Genomic DNA, 25014 nt, shown 5'->3' with positions numbered 1-25014 from the left:
TATATGATTTCAAAACTTGAAAAGCTCTAGCACATGATTTAATCCCTGCTTCCCTCTGCGAAGGGCCTTTCTTTTACTTTATGTTGAGTCAGTTTACCTACTTCTTTCTATCTTAGAAGCAAACACTTGTGTCAACTGTGTGCACTGATTCTTACATGTTTACTTATTGTACTTGTTATATTGCTTTATGTTGACAACTATCCATGAGATATACATGTTACAAGTTGAAAGCAACTTCTGAAACTTAATCATCCTTTGTGTTGCTTCAAAACCTTCTATTAAGAATCTATTGCTTGATGAGTTAACTCTTATGCAAGACTTATTGATGCTTGTCTTGAAAGTACTATTCATGAAAAGTCTTTGCTATATGATTCAGTTGTTTAGTCATCATCTTTACCATTGCTTTGAGTCACTTCATTCATCTCATATGCTTTACAATAGTATTGATCAAGATTATGTTGGTAGCATGTCACTTCAGAAATTATTCTTTTTATCGTTTACCTACTCGAGGGCGAGTAGGAACTAAGCTTGGGGATGCTTGATACGTCTCCAACGTATCTATAATTTCTGATGTTCCATGCTAGTTTTATGACAATACCTACATGTTTTGCTCACACTTTATAATGTTTTTATGCATTTTCCGGGACTAACCTATTAACAAGATGCCGAAGTGCCAGTTCCTGTTTTCTGCTGTTTTTGGTTCCAAAAAAGCTGTTCGGGCAATATTCTCGGAATTCGACGAAACAAAAGCTGAACTTCCTATTTTCCACGGAGGGTTCCAGAACACCGAAGGAGAGATGGAGAGGGCCCACGAGGTGGCCACACCACCTGGCGGCGCGGCCAAGAGGGGGGCGCGCCCCCCTAGGGTGTGGCCCCCCCGGGCACCCCCTCGCGCCGCCTCTTCGCCTATATATTCCTCGCGACGCGAAAACCCTAAATCAATCTATCATACTCCAGAAAGACTCCAGGGGCGCCGCCGCCATCGCGAAACTCCGTTTCGGGGGACAGAAGTCTCTGTTCCGGTACTCCGCCGGGACGGGGAATTGCCCCCGGAGTCATCTCCATCGACACCACCGCCATCTTCATCGCCGTTGCTGTCTCCTATGATGAGGAGGGAGTAGTTCTCCCCGAGGCCGAGGGCTCTACCGGTAGCTATGTGGTTCATCTCTCTCTCCCATGGTGTGATCTTTATGAATATGTAGATGTTACTCTTGTCTATTATGCACTCTAGAGGTTACTTTAATATGAACTCCGGATGTTGTGGAGCTTGTTTACTCCGGCTTGAGGTGTGCTCTTGTAGCCCTACATAATGAATGGTGTTTGTTATCCAACAACAGTGTTTGAGAGTAGCACTTATTTGTTCATCTATGTGATCATAGGCTTTGCAATCTAGATGTCATATGCTATTCAAGTGTTTTATTATGTGAACTTTGGAGTTATTGTGACCTCGGTGTAATGGTGACAGTGTGTGCGCCGTGTGTAACTCCCTTATGAATTGTGGTGTGTTAGTACCTCCTATGAATGCTCACGGTGACAGTGTGGGGTGTTTACTAGTACTTGGGAATACGCCTTTGAGGTGTGCTTTTGCACACTTGTCCAATGAATTTGAGTTCTTTATCCAACAGGAGAGTAGTATGATGAAGTGCTTATATTTATATCCAATTATGATTGCAATGTTGAGAGTGGCCACTAGTGAAAGTAGGATCCCTAGGCCTTGTTTCCAAATACTGCAAACATCGCTTATTTCATTGTTTTATCGCATCTTTACTTCCTGCAATATTTACTTCAGATCGCAATTACCGTTTACCACCATCTATACCACCTGCGTTTTAATATCTCTTCGCCGAACTAGTGCACCTATACATCTGACAAGTGTATTAGGTGTGTTGGGGACACAAGAGACTTCTTGTATCTTAATTGCAGGATTGCTTGAGAGGGATATCTCCGACCTCTACCTCCCCGAGTTCGATAAACCTTGGGTGATCCACTTAAGGGAAACTTGCTGCTGTTCTACAAACCTCTGCTCTTGGAGGCCCAACACTGTCTACAGGAATAGAAGCGTGCGTAGACATCACTAGGTTTCGAGATAGTCTTCACAAATGTTGCCCACTTTGGATAGATACCGTCTGCAAGGTAGTATCCTTTGTTGTAGTGCCGACCATTGATCACATAGTTCACCGGGGGAGCATGACCCTCAACAAGCTTGGAAAAGATCGGGGAGCAGTTTAGGACGTTGATGTCATTGTTGGATCCAGGCATACCAAAGAAAGTGTGCCAAATCTAGAGATCATGGGTAGTCACTTCTTCAAGTATCACAGTGCAGCCGTTTTTGTGACCCTTGTACATTCCCTGTCACGCAAACGGACAGTTCTTCCATTTCCAATGCATGCAGTCAATGCTTCCAAGCATCCCTGGAAAACCCCTAGCTTCATTCGTTGCAAGGATCCTCTGAGTGTCTTCGACAGTGGGTGATCTCAAGTAAAAGTCCCTGAACATCTGCTATGACGGTCCTGCGGAACCGGTAGAAACAATCAAGGGCGGTGGACTCCGCCATCCGAAGATAGTCATCCGCACCATCACCGGGAGCTCCATACGCCGAACATCCTCATAGCCACCGTGCACTTCGCAGGTGACGAAAATCCAACCAAACCAGTGCAATCCGCCTTGCATCTGAAGTAGGGGTCAAAGTCTCGGATGGCATACATAATTTCCAGAAATAGCTTTCTGCTCATCCCGAAACGACGCCGGAAAACACTCTCACCGTGCAATGGATTGTCGGCAAAGTAGTCGGCGTACAACATGCAGTAGCCCTCCATTCATTGTCTCGGCTTGCACTTCCGGCGACCTGGTGCCGACCCACCACGTCGACCAGTTGCCAGTCCGGCATACATGCTTGACAAGCAACCGAGGATCATCATGTGCTCCTGGTCTTGGGCGGCGACTGCCATCTCTTCTCGCATTCAGGCCCATTAGTTCACCACCAGTATTCTGGCCAAAATCGTGCTTCCAAGGATAGGAATCAATCCAAAATTTGCATGTGGCACTAATATATTTGTACAAGTGTAGTGGTAGGTTGAGGGAGCCAATATTTAGCACCCGAGTGTGACCCGCTTCGGAGACATGCCCCAATGTTTAACTCCGGTTGTGACCCGCTTCACAGACTTGCCCCAATGTTTAACATCTGGGTGTGACCCGCTTCACAGACTTGCCCCAATGTTTAGGAATTTTATAGACTCAAAGGGGAAAATCCCACTTCGATGTAATGGAATCTAGTGAGAACTTGGGCACAACCTTGGCTTTCCATATTCCTATGGACTAACCAAACACAAACAAAGAGAAAATTTTATGGTCCAATCACCATTCGAAGAATCTAAGAGGGGTAGACTCGTGCAGGGCCCATGGGCTGGAGTGTCGCCCGAAGACGCGCCTGAGAGGGTAGGAATCCCTCCAAAACTTACAGGTGGTCCTAATAACTATTTCAATATGTGGTGTGTATTCCTTGTTTATGTATGCCTATGTTTTGATATGTAAAACATCTTATATTATGTATCTTTTCTTAAAATATCCTAGGTTTAAATTCTAATTTCCATATGTGTTGGTCGATTCAATAACTTTGTCATAAATTGCTAAATATGGTAATTGCAGGGATGATTAGGCATGTAAATAGAAGTTGTTTCCTTTTTAGTTGATGTAGTAACATTGAATAGTTTTTCATTTCTCTAGCTTTGTAGTTTGGAGGCATGGTACAGTTTTAAAAAGACGTTGTGAAAGAGATGAATTCAAGAAATTTGATATTCTCGGGATGATAGGCATAATGAGTTGATGGCTCTTCCAAATCCTTGTGGGGTTTAACTTTTCGAATGATAGGGTACCATCAATGAACAGAAGGCTTCTGTAATATCCTGTTGGTCCGCCTTATTTTTACCATGAGGATATGGGTTTTGCTCCAGAAGATGTTTGCAATGGAATACCGATGTTCATTTAGCACAATGGGAAATAACTTATGGACTTAAAGTATGTGTGTGTGGCCTCCCGGAAGAACATGGTACTATCACACTTTATGGGTTCAAATTAAGTACATGTGTTTGTGAATTGAAAATACTTATGTATGGGGCAACAAAATATATCCTATTAATGACAATGCTCTAGTTGCTCTTTAGTGGATGGTGGCATGCGCTGCCCTCCGCGCATGCCTTGCATGTTGCCGCCATTTTTTGCATCATTTATCTGCATATGGTGGTGTTGTTCCAAATAATATTAGGATGCAAGGAATTAAAGTAAATATATTTGATTTTGTACTAAACTTTCATAATTATTTACAATTATTTTATAATCATAATATAGTCTTAATTAGTACATTCCATCAGATAGATGTGATGATTAACCAAATAATATTGTTAAGGAATAATAATTACAGTTATAGTGAACTTTAAATATTGTTGCAATATGTATCATTGCAAGTTTACATATCCAAAATTAAAACCGTATGTGGAGTAAAAGTTGTCCTAGAACTATATCCTTAGTTCTATAAGTTATTTAATGTATGCATATGCATTTGTGTGTATGTATTATGTTCGTGTATTTATTTTAATATAATGATAGAGATCTGTAGTGTGTAAGGTCAAAAAAATATCTTAGTAATGGTTCTAGTGTAACATTAGGTAAGTATAACTATAGAAATTTCTTCTTCTAGGAAACAATTAGAGTGTGATGTATATTTTTATTAATTTTTAAATAAAGAAGTTAAAAGAGAAGAAAACCTATCAGCTACTAGAGACACAACATATGTGAAATTGTCCACCAAGGTCTTAAAAGAGACAATATTTTTGACGCTTCCACTCCATACAAGTGGATACCTTGTAGTACTCGGACGAGCCGCGCAAAAGGGAGATGCTCGTGGGACGAGGACGTGGTACGAATACACTGCCCCTACATGCTTCATCGAGTTACGCAACTACGCGTCAAGTGGTAATTCTGTTATCCGCATTTGAATGCACATCCAACCATTATCCACTTTGATCCAAATCCCTAATGAGGAGGCCACCCCATTGGGCCTCTGGTTTCAGATTTGAAGATCACTGCTCCCTCCTGCGCAGCTCGTTGCACCTCACATGCCCGATATTTTGGGTCATCCCCTTCAAGTGGTTGGTGGGTGTTGCTAGAGGTGAGGCTCTTGACTGGGGAAACCCTTGTCCGACAGTGGTGGTCACGACGGTTGAGATGATGCAGGCGCCATCCTCCTTCTTGAAGGTGACATGGAGGTTTTTTCTCCCTCCCTCCCTCCCTCCCTAGGTTATAATACTACTAAAAAATACTACTCCCCCTATGCTAAAATATAGTGCATATACATATTTTTTTTGAAGTTAAACTAGAAAAACTTTGACCAAATTTATGAAAAATATCAATATTTAGAATCTCAAATTAATACCATCGGATTTGTCATAAAGTATTTATTAGTATAATATAAATTAGTTATTGTTGATACTCCTATATATAATGTGATTAACAAATTTGATCAAAGTTAGCATAGTTTAAGTTTCGCAGAAACCAATGCGCACCATATTATATTATGACATGGAGGGATCCTGATATTGAAAGCATTATGTAAAGTCGGAACCATGTATTATATTTTTTTTTGTATCAAGCACGTAAGGAATTAACACGATAAAGAAAGAAATGGATTTTTCACAAACCACAGCACGCAGGTACCTGAGAAGTGAACTTTGGTGGAATGGTGGATGGAGAAACGTTGGTAGAACAAAACGCAAAGCATACGTGTCGTATGCGTATTTTGCACGGACCTATCTGCGCGCTACTGATCGCCGCTATCTCGAGTCTCGACCACCGAGTGTGTCTGTTTCTTCTTTGAACTCCAAGCGTGTGTGCCGCCTTTTGCTAGCCTGTCCGTTTTGTACTGTGGTCTTCAGCCGCTCGTCCCTGCCGTTTGCTAGCGCGCTGCCTAGCTAAAGCTGGCTTGGGGGCTTTTAAAGGCCCTCTCTCTCCTTATCCAGCTGTTATGCCGCCGTTTCTTCTTTTTTTTGCGTAGATTATGCCGCCGTCTCTGTTCTGATGTTATCGCCACTCTGCGCGCTCGCTTCGTATCAAATACCGAACGTAGTACTACGAATACATGCTAACCACGTTTGCCACGTGGTGCTGCGAGTGCTCCGGCGGCTGTTTATCAGTCAGTCGATCTGGACGTAAACTTCCAAGGTGGTACTAATCAGTGGGTGTTCCGGCGGACAGAGAAAGTGACGAATCACCGAAAGCGCGCGCCGCGCCGCTGCTTAGACACATAGAGGATTCGGAATCAGGCCCAACAACGAAACCGGCCCGCTTAGGCCCTGAATCGGAAACAAAGCTAATTTTCGGGCCCATTAGTTCACCACGAGTGTTCTGATCGGAACGAAACAAAACTATTCGTATTTTGTGAAGAGCGAAATCAAGTTCTTCTTTTTTTTTTCCCTTTTCAGTGGCACCATTAAGAAATCAAATCGTGTATCACAAAATACAACATATTTTTAACAACATTCTACAGGTTCGCGAAATTGTGTATACGAGGAATGTCACCAAAGGATGATAAGATCAAGCCCTTAGGAGTCGTTTGGTTGAAGGGACCCAAAAACCAGGAAACTACTCCCCCAACCTGAATATCCCTGCGTGCTTGGGAACTCCAGGTTTCCCCTTCCGCTCGGGAGAATCAAAGTTTGCTATTTGGATACCACAGGTAGGGAACGGGAGGAAAGATGCGAAATTCGAAAATAAGCCCAAAATAGTACCTTTTTTCCAAGAAATTTGAAGATTTAGGCATACACACAGCTTTGCATCATTGTGCAGAAGGTAGTGTTGCTCCAAAAAAATATTTGGACCTAACTAATTGAAATAAATATATTTGATTTTATACTAAAATTTTATAATTATTTTAAAAAAATTATAATCATAATACAATCTTAATTAGTACATTTCATCACATAGATGTCATGATTAACCAAATAATATTGTAATGGAACAATATTTATAGTTATGGTGAACTTTTAATATTGTTGCAATTTGTATCATTGCAAAGTTTGCATATGCAAAATTAAGATAGTATGTGGAGTGGATGTTATCCTAGAACTTTTTTTTCCATAGTTGTATAAGTTATTTAATGTATGCATAAATGTGTGTGTATTTATTGTAATATAATGATAGAGATCTCTAAAGCATAAGGTGAAACAAATATCTTAGTAGTGGTTCTAGTGTATCATTAGGTAAGTACAACTATAGAAAAATCTTCTTTGAGGAAACAATTAGAGTGTGATATATATTTTATTGATTTTTGAACAAAGGGTTAAAAGAGAAGAAAACATATCAATACCAGCTACTAGAGATACAACCTACGCGAAATTTTGTGGGCCCAGTTATCGCAACGATTGTATGGGCCCGATTATCACACGGGCTATAATCATTGTGACTTTCGTTCGCGGCTTTATGGTCAACTACAGGGAGAGCTATGTCAGCAGGTCCGGCTTATCTGTGTGCTACGTGCACTACTGGGTATAATGTCCGCTTTCCCACCAACCCCTCGCTCAGTGTTGGTATGGCGACATGATAGGAAAAGTTATTTCTGCTTCTCGAGGCTCAGTCGTGTTTATCTATGTGTTTCATGCGTCAGAGCTATTGATGCATCTGACACGCTTCTCCATGTGTGCGGTGATTCGCCTGCTTAGTGCGTTTGCACGGAGGCCACCAACTCTATGTTCTTTGGGATTTTGAGGCTACCGACGGGCGTGGCGCGCCGCCGCGCCAGCATGGCTAGTAATAACTACTAAAAAGTACTAAGTTCATCGATTTCTTTAACAATTGTAGCAAATGAAAACCCTTTAACGGTTCATTTCTTCCCATAAAACGCACTGGCTTCAAGCAATCTGTTTCGAATATAACCTTCTAGAACTGAGGCAAATGCAGTAGTAGTACTTACTGCTTAAGACTGCGGAAATCGGTGAGAATCGTGTAATCAGGTATAATTCCTTTAACAAGTCGAGACCAAAAGGTCTGTGCCCTCAACCTCAGTAGCACATCAACCTTTCCACAATACTCTCAATTTATGGTCATCTAACACAGTGTAACGTGCCTCCCACGTTATTAACAGCAGTCTCTAATACTCGCTCCGTTCATAAGATGACTTAGTAAATTTGTCTAAAATTAGATGTATGTAGACAATTTTTAATACGGAGTATATAAACGCCTTTTATGGATGGATGCAGTAGTATTTCCCTGTGAAGTGGCACCAGAGCCGTGCACGCTGATCTCGTTGTGGTCCGCCTGGTTTTTCATCGTTCCACCGTTCAGTGACGAAATGCATCTCTGCTCTAAAGTCGGAACCATGTAGGAGTAGCTTCGTTCCGAAATGTAAGTATGTAGGATTTTTGACCAAATAAGTACGTGATATAAGAAATAAAAAACTGATGTAAAAGAAGTTGAGCAGTTTTTTTTTGCAGAAAGAACAACAAAACGCAAAGCATACGTGTCGTATGCGTATTCACGTGCTACCGCGCTACCTATCCCTAACCGGCCGTGTTTTTTCTGTTCTCTTTTCTTTTGGAAGTCGTCGACCGTGCCGTTTGCGGCTGTGTGCTGTATTTGTCCGGTTATTATTCTCCTCCTGTTTGCAGGATATTTCGCTCCTCTTTATTCAAGTTGTCGTCTACAGATTTCAATAGCATGCTCTGAATCCTCCCTCCTCCTCCTGTCTGCAGGGTATTTCGCTCCCTGCCGCTGTCGCTGTGCTCTGTCTCTGACTAGCGCTTACTCTCCCCCCCCGTCACTCTGCGCGCTCTCCTCGCATCGTATGCTACCGATCGATTACCGAACGTAGTACTACGAATACATGCTAACCACGTTTGCCACGTGGTGCTGTGAGCGTTCCGGCGACTGTTTATCAGTGACTCGATCTGGATGTAAACTTCCGAGGTGGTACTAATCAAACGGACGGAGAAAGAAAGTGATTCACCGGGAGTTGCCGCGCGGCGCCCGCGCGGCTGCAGGAGATTCGGATTCGGGCCCAACGAGGAAGCCGGTCCGCTTAGGCCCCGAATCCGAAACAAAACTACAATAGCATTCGGGCCCATTAGTTCACCGCTGGATGTTCTGATCGAAACAAAACCGGAAATTCCTATGCATCACCCAGCAATGGGCCGCGCGCGGCCATGTACATGTGTTTTAGCTTTTTCTGGTTTTACAACCTTTCTTGAACATTATGGTTTAGTTTTTTTCATTCGGTTTTCACTGGCTATTTCGTTTTTCTTTCTTTTCCTTTTTGATTTCAAATTCAAGAAATTTTTTAATTCAACAAAAATTTCAAAGTCGAGCACATTTTAAAATTAGAGCAAATTTTATTTCTCAACGTTTTTTAATTTGCACAATTTTTAATTTTGAACATTTTTCACCTGAAAAATTTCCAACTTTGCACATTTTTTAAATCTGAACAATTTTCAAATATAAATATTTTTCAAACTCTAAATATTTTTTAGATCTGAACTTTTTAAAAATATGAGTTTTTTTCAAATCTGAAAATTTTAAAATCTGAAACCTTTTCAAAGAAAATATAATACTCCCTCTGATCCTAAAAAAAATTGTGAGACCCACAGTATAATCACGTTTTGCAGTTTACCCCTTCTAAATTAATTAAAATTGGAAAAGCAGAACAACTGCTCGGCTCGCAGATCTCCATGGTGCTGGTGGCCGGCTCCAGCCTCGCCTACCATCGCCCGGCAAATCGAAACAGTGGCGCCTGCCGCCTTCCACCTTCCACCCGCTAGCCGCCTGCTCTGTTCCATGGCACTCCTTAACCGGAGGCAGCCGAAATCCTAAGGGGAGGAGGGCTCGGATTCACGGTGCCCTCGACCGGAGGCGACCACCGGTAGGACTCCACAGCCCACCGGGGCAGCGCTCCACCGCGGGGAGTTGACATTTGAGAGGGAGTCGGGGGGGGGGGGGGTGTTGTGGGGTTCACGACCTCGCGTCCGGCCGGGAGGAGAGGAGTGACCCACGCAGCCTCCAGCTCTATCCACGTGGAGGAGGGTCGTGGGCCTGGTTGCTTCCATGAGGAGTGCGGGTTGATGAAATACCTTGTTCAAGGGTGTGTTCGCAAAATTTACTTTTTGACTCTTTTCCAGATCGGAGGGAGTTGGAAAAACGAAAAAATGCAGCAGTACCCATTCTTGGGCCGGCCGAAAAAGGATGTGAAAGCCGGGCGCTGCGTGCGGGAGCTATTACCTTCCGCAGCGGAATAGGAGCGCCCAACAAAACCGGCAAGACAACTTAGGACAGAGGAGGTATATTTTGTGAAGAGGGAAATCAAGTTCTCGTTGCCTTTTTAAAGCCACCATTTTTTGACTTCTGTTCAACCCAAAATGCAACATATTTTCAACAAATTTTTACATGTTCTATAGTACCTCATTTCACAATTTTGTGGAATTTCTAAAATCTGATTTTAATATTCTGTAAATACCGATTTTGTGGAACTTCTAAAATCTGATTTTATTATTTTGAAAATGAGACCTTTTGTGGTACCCCAAATAAACTATAGCCATACATTATGGTCAATCTAATGGTGCATAAACATTTATAATGCTGGCGGAAAGAGCACAAGTAGGAATCCTACTGCTGCCCTCGCGATGGCGTATTCCCGCAGGTTGAGTAGAGAGGGCCGGCCCAATAGAGCCCATCGCGTGTAGTCCCAAAACCAGTCTACAGCTTTTAACATACAACATCAAAATGCCTACAAAACACACCAAAAGAAGAGCAACCAGATAGCACGTGCACCACATTCTGTATCTTCAAACCTACTCCAAAATACAGTTACACGAAAAAGAAAAACCTCACCTATACAAAAAAATATAGCCGGTCCAAAATCCGTTTACATCCTATTATAGAGGCTACAAAAACCACCTCCGAATAATTGAATGAAGCAGCTGTCTGTAGGCGGTGTAGATTTCTAAAATCCAATGAATGTGAATGTAAATATGGGGGGCAGATTTACATGGAAGCGGCGACTATAATACCCAGGTGAAATTAGCCATGCTACATGCTGTCATTGGACGGTCTGTTTGACCATACAATCTCTATCTCCAATGTTCTCGAGCCGTCCTTGCCGCCGTCGTGGCTGAGGCTGAAGAACCCGCTGTATACTCCCTCGGTCACGACTTTGTCGATCTGGATGGTCACTCTTCCAAGGTTTGACTGAAGCAAAAGTTGTTACGTTTTAGACAGATGATTAGAGGCAAAAAAAAGAGTACAATAAAAGGAAGGAGAAAAAGATGTTGTTACACCATACCTTTCCAAATGTATTTTTGCTTTTGCACAAAATATACAGTTTCTGCCCTTTTGGGGGGATGTCAAATAACCAGGTGAATCCCTCATTCCAGACTGGGCAGATGCTATGGTTAACCACCTGGCAACAATGCAAATATCAGCAATCAAAGACTTGACAAATATATCAAGTAGGAAGTTATTATGCGTATCCAACAAATGCTATACTATGGAGAATCTTGTATGAAAAGCTGACAAGTGCATAACAGTGATATGCGCTTTAATTTATCCGGCTCCGAAACATGTTTGCAATGCTCATTTAACTGGAATTACTGGGTGCAGAGAAAACGTGCAACATAGATGGAAGCATAAAGGGAAAGACCATCTTGAAGAACATACCTTGGTTTGCCTTGGAGGGCCATTGCCTATTTGCAGGCAACAAAACGGATTTGTACTCCCCATTGTCTGTTTTAAGTTATTCCCACGTAAGATGGTCACGGTCAAGCAACCAGGCAAGCAATGCAGTAAGCTTTCAGCCCTGTCATGAAAACTGGGAGGACAGGTCTTCATAAGCATTTGTAGTACAGGTATAGCCTCAGCTAAAATCAGAGACTGAGCTTTAGCAATGTCTTCATTCATTTGGGGCCAAGACTCTTTCAGCAAGCAAAGGGTGTCTAGCACACTCTCTTGGGCAGCCTCATTTCCATCTTTCAGGGCACACACCAGATGGGGTATGCACAATGTTGCTGCCTCGGAAAACCGAACCTTTCTGAAGTTGCTGAACATCACATGTATGGTCCTCAGAATAACTTCATTGATACTTGATGTAGAGAGCAGCTCACTTTCTAAGGATTGCAAGAAATTGCAGTTTAGATTAAAAAGTACAAAGATAACAGTGAAGGGCTATTTAGTACTTGGAACTTAATTATTTATTTTGTTACTTAACACATCTGATCAATCAGTTGGAACAGGCAGATGCTGATGGTGATTGATAGCTTTGCAATTATGGGATAAAATTCAGTTTAAATGAGATATAGGTCATCATAGCCAAAATGATAACAGGAAAACAGAAGGGTAATATCAAAGTAAATCTGATTCCAGTAGAAAGATCAGCGACTAACCAGTAAGAGTGCGGATGAGCTCATTAGACACGTATTCTTGAAGTGTATGATTCGAAAAAAGATACTGGATTAGAAGAGCAGCCTGTCCTGCAATATCTACATTTGGAGACAGAAGCAACTCTTGTACAACCAAAATGCCTCCAGCCTCCGCAACAGCACGCCTGTTTGTCCTGCTGTGCATCACCAAGCTTTGGAGTGCACAAATAGCAACCATTGTCATATCTTCTGTAGGCTGGTCCTCAAGTAGGCTTACAAGAGCACGGCAGGCAGATACAGAGTCACTTGCTCTTGCAAGTGCTTCATGCTGGAAAATGTCACCTAGTGCAAGAGTCACCAAAAACTTAGCTGCTTGATTCTTTGATTGAGGATCTAAGAGATACTGTGAGAGAGGAGCAATTGAGTGTTTGGCAACTTTTGTTCCTCGGACCCTTGCATTGTTTATCAGTGCTTCAAGCAACCTTGCTGCAGATTCCTCGCAACGATGACTCTTAAGGAGCTCCAGCAGTGCACGTACAGCCCCAGCCTCAGCCATGGCTACAGCACACCGTGAATTACTTTTCTCTTGCACTAGAAGAGCCCCGAGAGCTATTGTGACTGTACTCTCCATGGTGGAGTTCAGCAGCCTTACAAGTACAGCCATTGAGACATTAACATAGTTGTCAGAGCTATAACGCAAAACATTACATAATACAAGTGCTGCAGACTCCCATAATGCTTGACTTGGCTGAGGGTCATCCTGGACAATTACCTTAGAAAGTTCAAATATTCCACCGGCATCTGCTACAGCCTTTGGCCAACTCTGAGATATGTTTTCAAGCGCTTTAACTGCAGTTTGTTGTAAGCTCAAGATTCCAATACCAGCAAGCTGCACCAGAGGGACAACTGCATGTTTTGTAGTGATATCTTGTTGGAAATGTTCCTGTTCCAGAAGATGTGACAGCACCTCTGTGCCCAGTTGTTGGATTGCTTGAGAGGGAGATTCAAGAAATGATATTAATGGCTCGATAATTTGACTTGGGGTTGACTTCAATGCTGCTAGGCTCTGAGGTTTCTCCAGAATATTTACAAGTGCTTGCAATGCACTGTGCTGGTCCCACATGGTAACATCAGGGCGACGTAAAAGCAAGAAAAGTGGTTCCACCATTTTTGCAGCAGCGGAACTTTTAGCAATGCCACTGTTGTTTGTTAAAATGCGAAGTAACTCGGCAATGGATGAACTAACAGAAACAGGAACATCCAGAATCATATCAAGTGCATGCTCAATGACACCAGCTTTAACCATGTCAAGTTTGCAGTTTGGACGGTCCTTACCCAACTTTATGAGAGCAGCAATAGACGCCTCTGACAATTGGTAGTTCGTTCCAGGAACAAAACTAACAAGAAGATCAACAACATCACTAGTTGCAGCAATCTCTGAATTGTGCTCTTCATCCAGTAGTCTGCTGAGAGCACAGACAGCTGGTTCAACAACCAAACTAGAGCCGGATGACATCAATGATATCAGGGGCTGAAGACATTCTGTGGCAATCGGTGATGCCCGTATGTTTGAGTTCTCAAATAAAACATAGCAGAGCTGAGCAGCATCTTTCTTAAGCTCTAAGGACGAACTGAAGGATAAAATTTTATAGAGGCTTTCAATTGTATTGCCTTCTACATCAAACATAGCTGAAGCCTTTGAGATAATCCCGGCAGAAAGTTTGATTAGAGCACCAAGTGTGGCTTGCTGTTCTATTTCTGTTCCGGACTCAAGCATGTCAAGTAACGGCTGAATAGCTTGCCTAGCCACCTCTGTATCTCTTATACTCTCTGATTCAAATAGGTTCTGCAATGTCCTTGCTGCACTAAGCCTGGAATTTCTTGAGCCCAAACGTAAGACAGCTACAAGTTGATTCAAAGTGCTAAGAGTGGATTCATGGTAAAGCAGATCAGGGTTTCTGTATAAGATCCCTAGTAGATTGATAATGGTAGTTTCAGTTGAGTCTTGCGGGCTTAAAGATAGATACATAGTTAAAGCATCTACAACTCCAGCCTCTGCCATAGCAACTTTATTTGTTTCGCTACCTTCTGCTAGTTGAGTCAGTAAGTGCAAAGCAACCAGAGGTGCGCCTGGTTTGTCTGCCATTGGTTTGAGTATATCCACTAGCAAGGGTATGGACCTTCGAGCAGTAGCACCTGTACGAACATCTTCAAGCTCAAAAAGACTTTTCAATATTATTTGACTCGGATTCTCTGCTAACTTGAATTCTTCAGCCATTGTAACAAGATTTGGCATATCAGATTCTATCTGTCCAATCATAGCTATAGCACCTGCAACTGCACCAGAGTTTGCAATAGCAAGCTGTATACTTCTGCTTCCGGTGCCAACCAGGCTAGCCAGTGACTGAGCAGCAAAGTACTTGTCAATTATCTTATCAGATCTTAGCAATGAAGCTAAAGAAGGTACAATTCGTGTTATTGCTGAAGATTGAACAACCACTGAATCCTGAAATAAAGTAGCCAAGAGAAGGGCGCAAGCCCACACGCTCTCTGAATCATCATCTTGTTCCTGTAACACAGAGCAATTTAAATATTTGACTTTGTCAAGGGAAAGACCCAGGTAAAAATAGTTCCAAACTGACAAGAGAGAAAAGGTAGCCATTCTTTTACAGGATAGAATCCATGTTAAGAGCTAAGAGCCTAAGACATACTTCACACTAATATCACACCAACAGTGCATCTATTACTCTTCACCCTTCTACACTAGTCAGTAGTGACCAAATTGAGACTAAGCTACGGAAAACCCAACGTGTAGCCCAAGCTACACATACAATGTTTCTTTTCAAAATTAAAAACAACATTTTGTAGATTAAAAAAAATCAAGATGTAGATAATGTTGTGCTTTACGAACGTGGAGAATCTCAACTCGAAATACCTTACATTCAGGGCTACACAAAAATGACAAAATCTGACAGATTTGAGATGTTTGAAATTTTGCATTATTCACTACTTTAGATGCCAGATTTTATCATTTTTGTGTAGCCCCAAATATAAGGTACTTCTAGTTGAGATTTTGCATGGTCCTAAAGTACAACATTATCTACATCAAGATATTTTTTCAGATTCTTTTGAATCTTCAAAATGCTGTTTCTGAAATTTTCAAAAAACGGACTATGAGTTGCCTGAGCTACATTTGTCCACACTCACTAAGCTACCCACATTACTGTCAAGAGCACCTTGAGGTACCAAGTAGTGTAGTATAACATGGATTGGGAAATCTTGGACCCAAAAAAGAACCAACTAACTAGTAAAGGTAACAGTTTGAAGTAATGGATACAGAATCAATACGTACATGGCCATAAAGTAGCATTTTAAAAAAATTATCTTGATGTATCGCGAGCTCAAACAGCATAGTAGTTCAAAGTAAAAGCTTAAATTTATCAGCAAGTGATTGCAGTTAAAGAGTTAGAAAATTAGTGTAATTCAACACAATGGAAAATAGAAAGTTAAAAGGTGAAACATGCACCTGCCGGTTAGCAATGTGGCTAGCAAGTTTTTCAGAAATAATGTCAACACCACCAAGGTCCATAACAGTAAGTTTGCTCCTAGGATGAAAAGAACAAATAAGTGAGAGCAAATGTGCCACAGTTTCTTCCAAAACCTTTCCTGAGTCAGGCACGTCATCCTGCTCACAGTTGAACAAACTCTTATCCGCATAAGGTTTCCAAACTTCAATGTCTAGAGATGTTGAAGTGGAATACTGCTTCAACATATCAATGACTGCAGATATTAGACTCCTCAGATGTCCTGATGCTTCAAGAACTTCAACTGAATGTTCCCTGTTGTCCTTCAGAGCAGATATAAGGATGATTGCACTGCCGATTCTTATTTCCATGTTAGTTGATTCCATAACTCGACAAGCAAGAGAACCAATGCATCCTTGACTTCTGTTTATGTGCTCACCAAGCAGCGAAGATTTCTTCTGACATAGCCTTGTGATAATTTGAATTGACTTATCTTGAATCGGGGGAAGCCCAACACTGATACAGCGGACTAAAGGTTCTAAACTTTCTGGACATTCCAGAAAAGCAGTCCACAAAGGAGGCTTGAAACGACCACTCTCCGTCGTCATCGCCATTAAAGCAAGTACATCCAGGGGATCCAAACTAGTAACATTTTCCAAACCGATGCCTGATAGACACACGAGCAGTGCATGAATTACAAAACAGCACAATGAGTAATCTGGAAAAACTTCAGTGAGTGGGAACTGGTTGAGCAAGTGATGAAGTGACCGTGAGGCACTAATTTTGCCTTCTAAGCTCCCCTCCTTTAGCACTCTAATCAAAGCTTGGACAATATTGTCATCTAGCGCTCCTTTAGCAATCTGAGAATCTGATAGGAGATTTGCCAATGCTGCAATGGCTGCTTCAGCAGCATCAATGGATGATGTCTTTGCCATCTCTATGAGAGGTTGCACATCACCTTCAGCTATACATGACATCTTATTCTTCGAGATGGTATTAGCCGAGCATGAGAGTGCTCCTAAAGCTCGAGCAGATTGTGTTGCAATAACTTGATTTCCACTTGTCAAAAGCTTAATGCACGGCTGAACAATTTCATCAGTTGCTAAGTTGTCGCAAATATCCTGACGCATACTGAAAATATCAGCCAGCACAGTTGCAGCATATTCCTGAGATTCTTCATTTGACGAGTCAAGAACAAGAACAAGAGATCTAAGGCCTTTATTAGCTGGAGCTCCATTCTGAACTAGTTCTCTCTGAGGAGCCAGCAGAAGGACATGCCCAAGAACTGTAATGGCATGTGCCTTTGAGCTTATTGAGTCATTGAGCAGCAGTGCCAACAACTGATTAATTGTGGCAGAATCGGCAGATCGTATAAGCTTCTTCAATGCTTTGACTGATGCCTCTTGTCCACGAGGACTATCACTCTTTAGAAGCCAAATTAGCGCCAGAACAGCCCCTGCACTCTCAACACATGCCCTGATATCATCACTGTGACAGCACAGGTTGCATATGATATGGGCTGCATCCTCCTTTGCCATTTGAGATCCTGTTTCCAGCAGTTGAACAAGTGGAGGGATACCTCCAGCAGCTGTTATTGCCCACTTACTGTCATCTACTTCATCACTCAAGATAGCCAATAAAGAAACTGCATACTCCTGGTGCTGCTCACTAGAAAGACCAAGTAATGATATTAGCAACTGAACTCCTTCTCTCTTTCCAAGAGCCTCCCACAGTCCAAGACCATCACAGCACAAGCTAGTTAAAGCATGAACAAGATATTCTTGAGCATCATCAGAAGCCATAGTTACCAGCCCAACAAGAACCTTCTTTCCATTTGAGTGATCAAGTCTGCCAGAGAAACATGCATTTCCGTATAGGCTAGCTAAAGCTTCAAGAATACGATCAAGCACAAGCTTAATGTCATTGGATTTTAGGAGCGCAACCAAAATGCTTTCTATCTCAACTGGATCAAAGGATTTGCCATCAGAACCATTATACACCATCAATGTATATGCAAGTGCTCCAAGACTGTCAGCAAGGGGGACTGACTGGGGTGATTTGCAGATCTCTCCCAGATAAAGCAACAAAGATGTTGTTCCACCACAAATATTTGATAAAGCACAAACAGCATGGCTTTGTAGAGAATGGCAGGTATCCCCCCGCATGCCCTCTTTTGAAGGCGCTACAACAGCTCCAATCAAAACAGGGAGGCCACCTGCATCCACCACAGCTTTCTTTGCAGTAGTAGACTTGGAAGATAGGGCCTCCAAAGCATCAGCAGCACTTTCACGAACAGCAATGTCATCGTCTCGCTTCAAAAGCTGAAGAAGAGCCTTAATAGCCCCAGCTGCTATGATTTTGGGAATGCTATCGCCAAAAGCAGAGATCAGCCGTGCCAAGAGGGAGGCAGCATTTGACTGTGAAGCAGTATTCTTGGATGAAAGAAGGCTGGTAATAATTTCTACTCCACCAGCTTCAAGTGTGGCCTTCCAATAACCATCTTTGTCCCCACAGAGATTCCTTAAAGCCCCCGTCACAAAGCCCTCGACCACTCTATCTTGGCGTGATCTAGGGTTGAGCAAGTCCCAAAGAGTCGGCACAACACCTTCCGTCACAAATATTTTCATGCCTATGTGATCATCTGAAAGACCACCTGAAGACACTTCAAAAATAGCCTCCGCAGCAGCCTTCTTTGCTTCAGAAGATTCAGACTTCAAGAGAGAGAGTAAGGGTGGTATACAACCTCCTAGGAGAACTTTGACACGCAGATCCTCTTCCTTGCAGAGTGCACTAAGTAGGGCTGCAGCATTTACTTTGGCCGAAGATGTCCCACTTCTAAGGATAGATACAAATAATGGCACAGCCTGAGAATGGCTACCTATTAAAATCCTTGCCTCCTTTTTCGCTTTGGCGAGTTCAAGCAATCGTTTGGTTGACACTTCCTTCTCTGCTACTGACGTCATGCTACCATGTAACTGCTCCAGCAATCGAGCAACTGTGGACATTGCACTTTCAGGATCATCGACTTCTGCAAGATTGCATGCTTCCCTATATAGTAATAAGCAAACAATAGTTAAAAAGTTTGAAGAGAGAAACAAAGGCTTGAAAAGTTGAAATAAACACGAAGTGTTGCGAAATGATGATGTAACAACTAACAAGTCAAAGAAGCTGCGCTAGTTTTGCAAAGCGCTAAATTCCAGTGCACAACAATATTCACTTTCTGATTAGTCCCAAGTCCTAACTCATAAGCATAACAAAAGAAGAGTGAACAAAACGAGATCTTTTATACCTTGATCTAGAAGATGATGTGGACGGTGCAGGTGAAGTCGATTCTCGGGTGCCTCGAGGCTCTGCTGCGTTGGAAAACGACATGATTGAACAGTCACCAACTTTTACCGCCTGTATTGTTTTATCTGTCCTCCTACAAGACAAACTGAAATTATTCAACATAACGAAGCAATATTGCCAGCTCGTGTCATCCATTTTTCAAAGTAACTTATGTGATACCAAAATGGCGGAAAGGTTACCGCCTAAAGCATGTGGTTACCAAGATAATAAATTTAAGAGTGACATAGTAAAAGATGCATAGCATGATATCCACACTGCCACAGTCAGCAGATCCAGTTCGAACAGCTAGTATATGTAAGGAAATGTTGTAACCATCAAATTAGAGTAGCTGATAACAAATTCCATTGTGGTCACAATTTCGTGGATCCAATTCAAAAAAATGATAAAGACCACAAGAACCAGCACAAGCTACACCCCTTCCTCAAGGCAACCAGCTGGCGGTGCAAGAATCGTCATGGAAAATACAGGTACAAACAAATGGTACTTTCCACCAATCCCACCAGTTTAACTATCAAAGATGACAAATCAAAATTGTCGCCCGTGATCAATCACCCAATCCCCCCGATTCTGTTACTTCACTAGTAAGATCCATGTAGACGCCTCAGCCGCAGTGGCGCCCAAATATATATGTCAATGAGCTCCAAATAACCCTAGCATTGTCCCGGTTTGAAGAAAAGGTGAAATCCCCAATTCACCAAATAAAAGGAACACGATGCTACCATTGAGAGCCAACAGCCCTCCACTTGCAAGAAACTATGACCTCCGGCAGCAGCAGGGCGTTGCAGAAATCAGGTGCGAGTAAATGGGGCTAGGCTAGGAACTCTGAAATCGCAAGCACCGTTTGTCTATATATTACGCAGATCACGAACCAGATAAAAGCACACCTTTTCTACACAAAGAAGATCAGGCCAACCAGACATTAATTGCTAAGAACAAAGTAAGACGAAAACGGTTGGCGCAGAGAATGTCTAGAGAATTACGGGCTTTACGGCCCTCCGCAGATCGCTCCCCGCGCCGCCGCCGCCGAACCGAAGGCCCCCTGCCGGTCATATCAGCCGAAGCACAAGAAATCCCGCCGCGCGTCCTCCTCCCTCGCGGCGCCGACGGAGCCGCCAACCACGAGATCTCGGCCGCCACAGCTCAACAAACGCCCAGGATAAAAAGTGAAATCCCCCGAAACGGGCACGAATCGGTCCAATTGAGCGCCGAGGGCGGCTCGGTCGCGGCAGGCCACGCGACGGGAGATTGACGGGCGAGAGCGGGAGGCCTGGACTCACCGTGGGCGGGCAGGGGCGTCCGGCGACGAGGATGGGGCGGAGGAGGCCTGCTGGAGGCGGCGCTCGGTCTCGCTCCGGTCGCCCACTGCGCGCGAGTGTGAAGTGTGAAGTGTTCTTGGCGACAGAGGGAGATGCGTGTGAAAGCTTTGGGGGTGGAGGGAGGGGAAGCGGAGGGTGGGCGTTTTCGCGGATCACTCCTGTCATTGTCGCGTTATTACGGAAATGGAAGTGGACAGCCACCTGGGTGCTCAAGTGGAAATTGATTGCGCCCCTCTTTCGGTAACGGGCAGATCGCAGGAAAATCAATGTGTGCCTAGTGGAAGCATTTTTTTAGAAAGTGGGAGTGCTCGAGTTGATCATGGGATCAAATTTCTACTGATTAGATGTGTCCACGTGAATTTTCTCTGTTTTGAGAATTTTGTGCTACTTAGCCGCTCACATGTTAACCACTACCGTTATCGGAAAACTTTTGCCGCTGGCTAATAGTGTAATTAGTTAGGCGTGCGACATTCTTTACCACGTGCACAACATCTTTGTAAATGGTAATAAAAACCGAAGCAGCTCTGTTACGCAGTGAACGCGCGACACAAGTCTCGTTGGGCCCACCTTATCTGCTCGCCTTATCTCCTCATATGTCCCTCTTTCTCGTGAAAATGAACCTAGAGAGGAAGAGAGGGGAGGCCAACAAATAGAACCACCGAGTCGTAGATAACATAGAAGGATTCCACTAGCCGCGACCTCGCTGGAAGAAGCGCTCAACGTGGTAGCATCGGTGATATCGAAGGCGAGGAAGGAACCTTAGGTGTGAGGTTGTGGGTCACCGACTCTAGAGAAGAACGGGGTAGTAGCTGACCGGCAAAGGCGGAGCTTTGGGCAGGGCGCAGTGACAAGGCGACGTGGTAGCAACAATAGACACGGGTGGAGGCAGTTCGGTTGGTAATAGTGGCGGGGAAATGTAGGCGGTGGCGGCGGTGCTATCCTTCCCCTTCGGGCGTTCTGACAACAGATGACATATATTGGATGTCAAGAAAGTAGATCACACCCAGGGATGCCGGATGCGCGCTATCTAGAAGTGCCCAAATGATGCACATATATTTGTCTGTCATTTTGATAAGCTAGAGGTCATTCCAGAGTGAGGTCGGATTCGTGTAAAACATAGCCATCACCGATGAAATCATTAAGAGTAAGTGTGCCAGATATATAGGTTTGAAGATTTGCCGTGATCCAGTGTAAAACGGGATGTGAGTCCTCCGATTCTAAGGAAATGAGTGAAAACTCTTGGATCATCTAGCATATTTTTGAAGTGTTTTTTCCTCTCTTTTTTATAATAGCATTGGAGTAGATATTGTGCAGCTAGACAATTAGCGGCACAATTGTATGGTTTCATATTTTACCTTTGCGCAAAAGTTGAGGCATTGTAAAATTAGTGAAAAGAACACCGACGTTATAATATCATCTATCGTGCGAGCCGTTGATTTATTGTACACCAGCTCATACGGAGTTTTGTTTAGATGATTATTACTGTACTAAATTTGCCCGTGAATGCATTTCCATAAGTGATGCGAGGGGTGAGCTTGAAATGCATCAAACCAATATATATATCCTCAAAAGTTGGGAACCTCACACTTTGCGATCTGAAAACCACGAAAGCAGGCAAAGTGTTTCCTTTTGTGCCAATGAAGCACGAACACAGCACAGAAACGACAAGCATTAGCTGGCACAGTGATCCCTTTTCTCTTTTTTTACCGGTAGCTGGCAATAGATCCGTAAATAATATCAGCATTACGAAAGGACCAATCTGCAAAACAGCAAACTCCCAGTCCCGGTAGTACTGGTCCCTCCATTCTGGCGACCAACGTCTCGCGACAGATAGCGCTCTCTGACACGTGGGTCAGGAGGCGTCTGGTCCGGGCGGGGCCCACGGGTCAGTGTGCGGGCCTGGAGATCCAACGGCCGCTCACTCGGCTGGGGTCATTTTTTTACCGGTGGCGTGCGTCAGCAACGTGGGGTTCGCTTTTCCCTCACGTGCTCTGCTCGCAACGGCAACTGGCTGGCTCGTCGTGGACCCCCGTCGTCAGTGGCACTCTGGACAGAGTGGCTGGGCCCGGGCCAGCAGTGCGACAGAATCACGGCGACCTTTCTCTCTGGGTATAGATCGTGGGATGTACGGATTCGTATGTTCGTGCGTGCATACCGTATGGTCATGGTGGTCGCCGTTGTACGAGACTGATTATTGCCGAGAGTGTACGTACTCATTCCTTTTTCTTTTCTTTTTTTTTTAGGTCAGAACACATATATTAATAAACAACAGGCCGCCTCATTAAAAACCTTCCAGTCTCCTTCGGTACCCTGGTAAGGAAAAAAGTGCGAAAAAAACCTGTTGTTTTCGAGATTACAAAGTGTTCAAACACAACCCACTAACCAAGGAGAATCTCCCGCTCCTCCCTAATCAACTCCAACACACATGTAGGAGCTGAATCACATAACACACCACTAGAACTAGACTTCCCTAACTGCGCAAGGCCATGAGCCACAGCATTGCTCGCCCTATCTACCTTCACAACTCTAATAGGTAGATCTTCAGAAGTTCACGTGCTTCATCATAGGAAGTCCAGCTCAAGGAACGGTTCTGATCATGGCCTGATATTCCATGTACCACGCGGAGGCAATCCGTCTCCAGACTTGCTGGCCACTGACGTAAATCTATGAGATGCCTTAGGCCTTCTAAGCATGCAAGGACTTCGCTTCTTCCGCACTTGTGCATATAGGAACAAATTTCCATTCCGTGAGAATCACCTGGCCCTTCCAATCACGAATGGCTACACCTAGGCCGGCCCTTTTGGAAGATGGATCCCAACCAGACGTTAGCCTTGAGATAACCTTCTGGAGGAGCTTTCCACATGGAGGAGGGTATCAAGCTTGCAGGTCCAGAGCTTCCTCTCCTCTGGATATATTCCTTATCATGAACTGTCGGGTTTTGGGCCGGTGCAGCGATGAAGGAGTCGTAATAATTTGCAATATAACGCGCTGAAGCCACGATTGATGCTTTACCGTCACCATGCACCACATTGTTACGATGATGCCAGACCCGCCATAGCAAGAAGATCATCCGATCTCTATCCGCACTCGATAAATTCCCAAGAAGGTTCAGAAACCACTCATGACCAGAGAACCTTAAATTTTCTTCCGCCGGCGAGTGTCCACACTTTCCTAGTCTCGTCTCTCGTGGCTCGGGCCGTAGTACGACGTAAAAGAGCGTGATGAGCACTCTCGTCCTCTTGGCCACAAATACTGCAGACAGGGTCAACTGTGGGTATTCTCCGGTGTAAGCCAAGGCGAACGGCAAGGGAATCTGTCGCCGCCTTCCAAGCAAAAACCCGAAGCTTCTGGGGGACCTTAGCTTTCCAGACAAGGTTCCAAACACCTCTGTCGCCGGAGGGTTCTGAGCTTGACTGACCCCTGCCCAGAGTGTCAATAGTTGGCTGAAGACCCAATCTATATGCTGAACGGACACTGAAAATACCGTTGCTCTCCGGTTGCCACGCCACAAAGTCCTCACACGATCTAGCTGGAAGCTTGATTGAAAGGATAGCCTCGGCATCACGAGGAAAACAGCATTCTCTCACCACAACTTCATCCCATTCTCTGGTTACTGGATTAATAAGCTCCGAGACCCAGCGTCTTCTAGTGTGGCATTTCCTCCCTTCCACCTTCAAAGCATCAGGGCGAGGCAACCAATTATCACGGAATATCCGCACTTTTGTGCCAGATCCAATCCTCCAAACAATGCCCTTTTAAAGAAGTTCAAGTCCATGTAAAACGCCTTGCCAGGTCTGCGACTGGTTTTGTATGAATGCGGTGTCCAGAAGATCCCCAGAAGGGTAATATCTAGCTTTCAACAATCTGGCGCACAGGCTTTCGGGGTGTTGCAAAAGACGCCAAGCCTGCCGAGCAAGTAAGGCTTGGTTGAATATCTTAAGGTCCCTAAAACCCATGCCACCCTGAGATTTTGGCCTGCAGAGCTTGTCCCAGGACGCCCAGTGCATTCGCCTTCTGTCATGCTCATCGCCCCACCAGAAGTTGCGGATAATATGTGATAGATCCTCAATAGACCCCGCAGGAAATTTGAACACCCCCATTGCATAGGTGGAGATAGATTGCAAGAATGATTTGATAAGGACTTCTTTTGCGCCAGACGACATGTACTTTTCCGACCAATCACTAGCATGTTTAGAGAACTTCTCCTTAGTAGGTTTAAACTTACCGCTCTTCATTCTACCCTCTGGAACCGGGAGTCCTGGTATTTCTCCTCGAAACATGTAGTGTCATATTTGAGAATTTGCTTTAGCTGAGCTTGCGTCTCCAAAGAGCACTGATCACCATATAATACAGAGCACTTCCCTAGGCTCACAAGTTGTCCAGTACTCTGTTCATAATTATCCAGGATTGATTTTACAACAACAGCCTGATCAACCG

The 25014-nt window shown here is 43.8% G+C and overlaps 1 protein-coding gene across 1 annotated transcript; it reads right to left on the bottom strand.

The window, feature by feature from the left end:
- Positions 1 to 10779: 10779 nt before the first annotated feature.
- Positions 10780 to 24677, bottom strand: LOC124663570 (protein CELLULOSE SYNTHASE INTERACTIVE 3). Its single transcript, XM_047201258.1, has 9 exons — positions 24360 to 24677; positions 23996 to 24248; positions 20539 to 20623; positions 19203 to 19334; positions 15916 to 18961; positions 12414 to 14958; positions 11692 to 12137; positions 11318 to 11434; positions 10780 to 11223 (listed from the first exon to the last, which is right to left on the bottom strand). Exons 1-9 carry the CDS (start codon positions 24675 to 24677, stop codon positions 11065 to 11067), a joined length of 7101 nt encoding a protein of 2366 aa, XP_047057214.1. The 3' UTR covers positions 10780 to 11064.
- Between the last annotated feature and the right edge of the window lie 337 nt (positions 24678 to 25014).

The sequence above is a fragment of the Lolium rigidum genome, chromosome 6 (assembly GCF_022539505.1).
Source record: "Lolium rigidum isolate FL_2022 chromosome 6, APGP_CSIRO_Lrig_0.1, whole genome shotgun sequence".
Classification (NCBI taxonomy): Eukaryota; Viridiplantae; Streptophyta; class Magnoliopsida; order Poales; family Poaceae; genus Lolium; species Lolium rigidum.
This window is presented reverse-complemented; position numbering and strand designations above follow the sequence as displayed.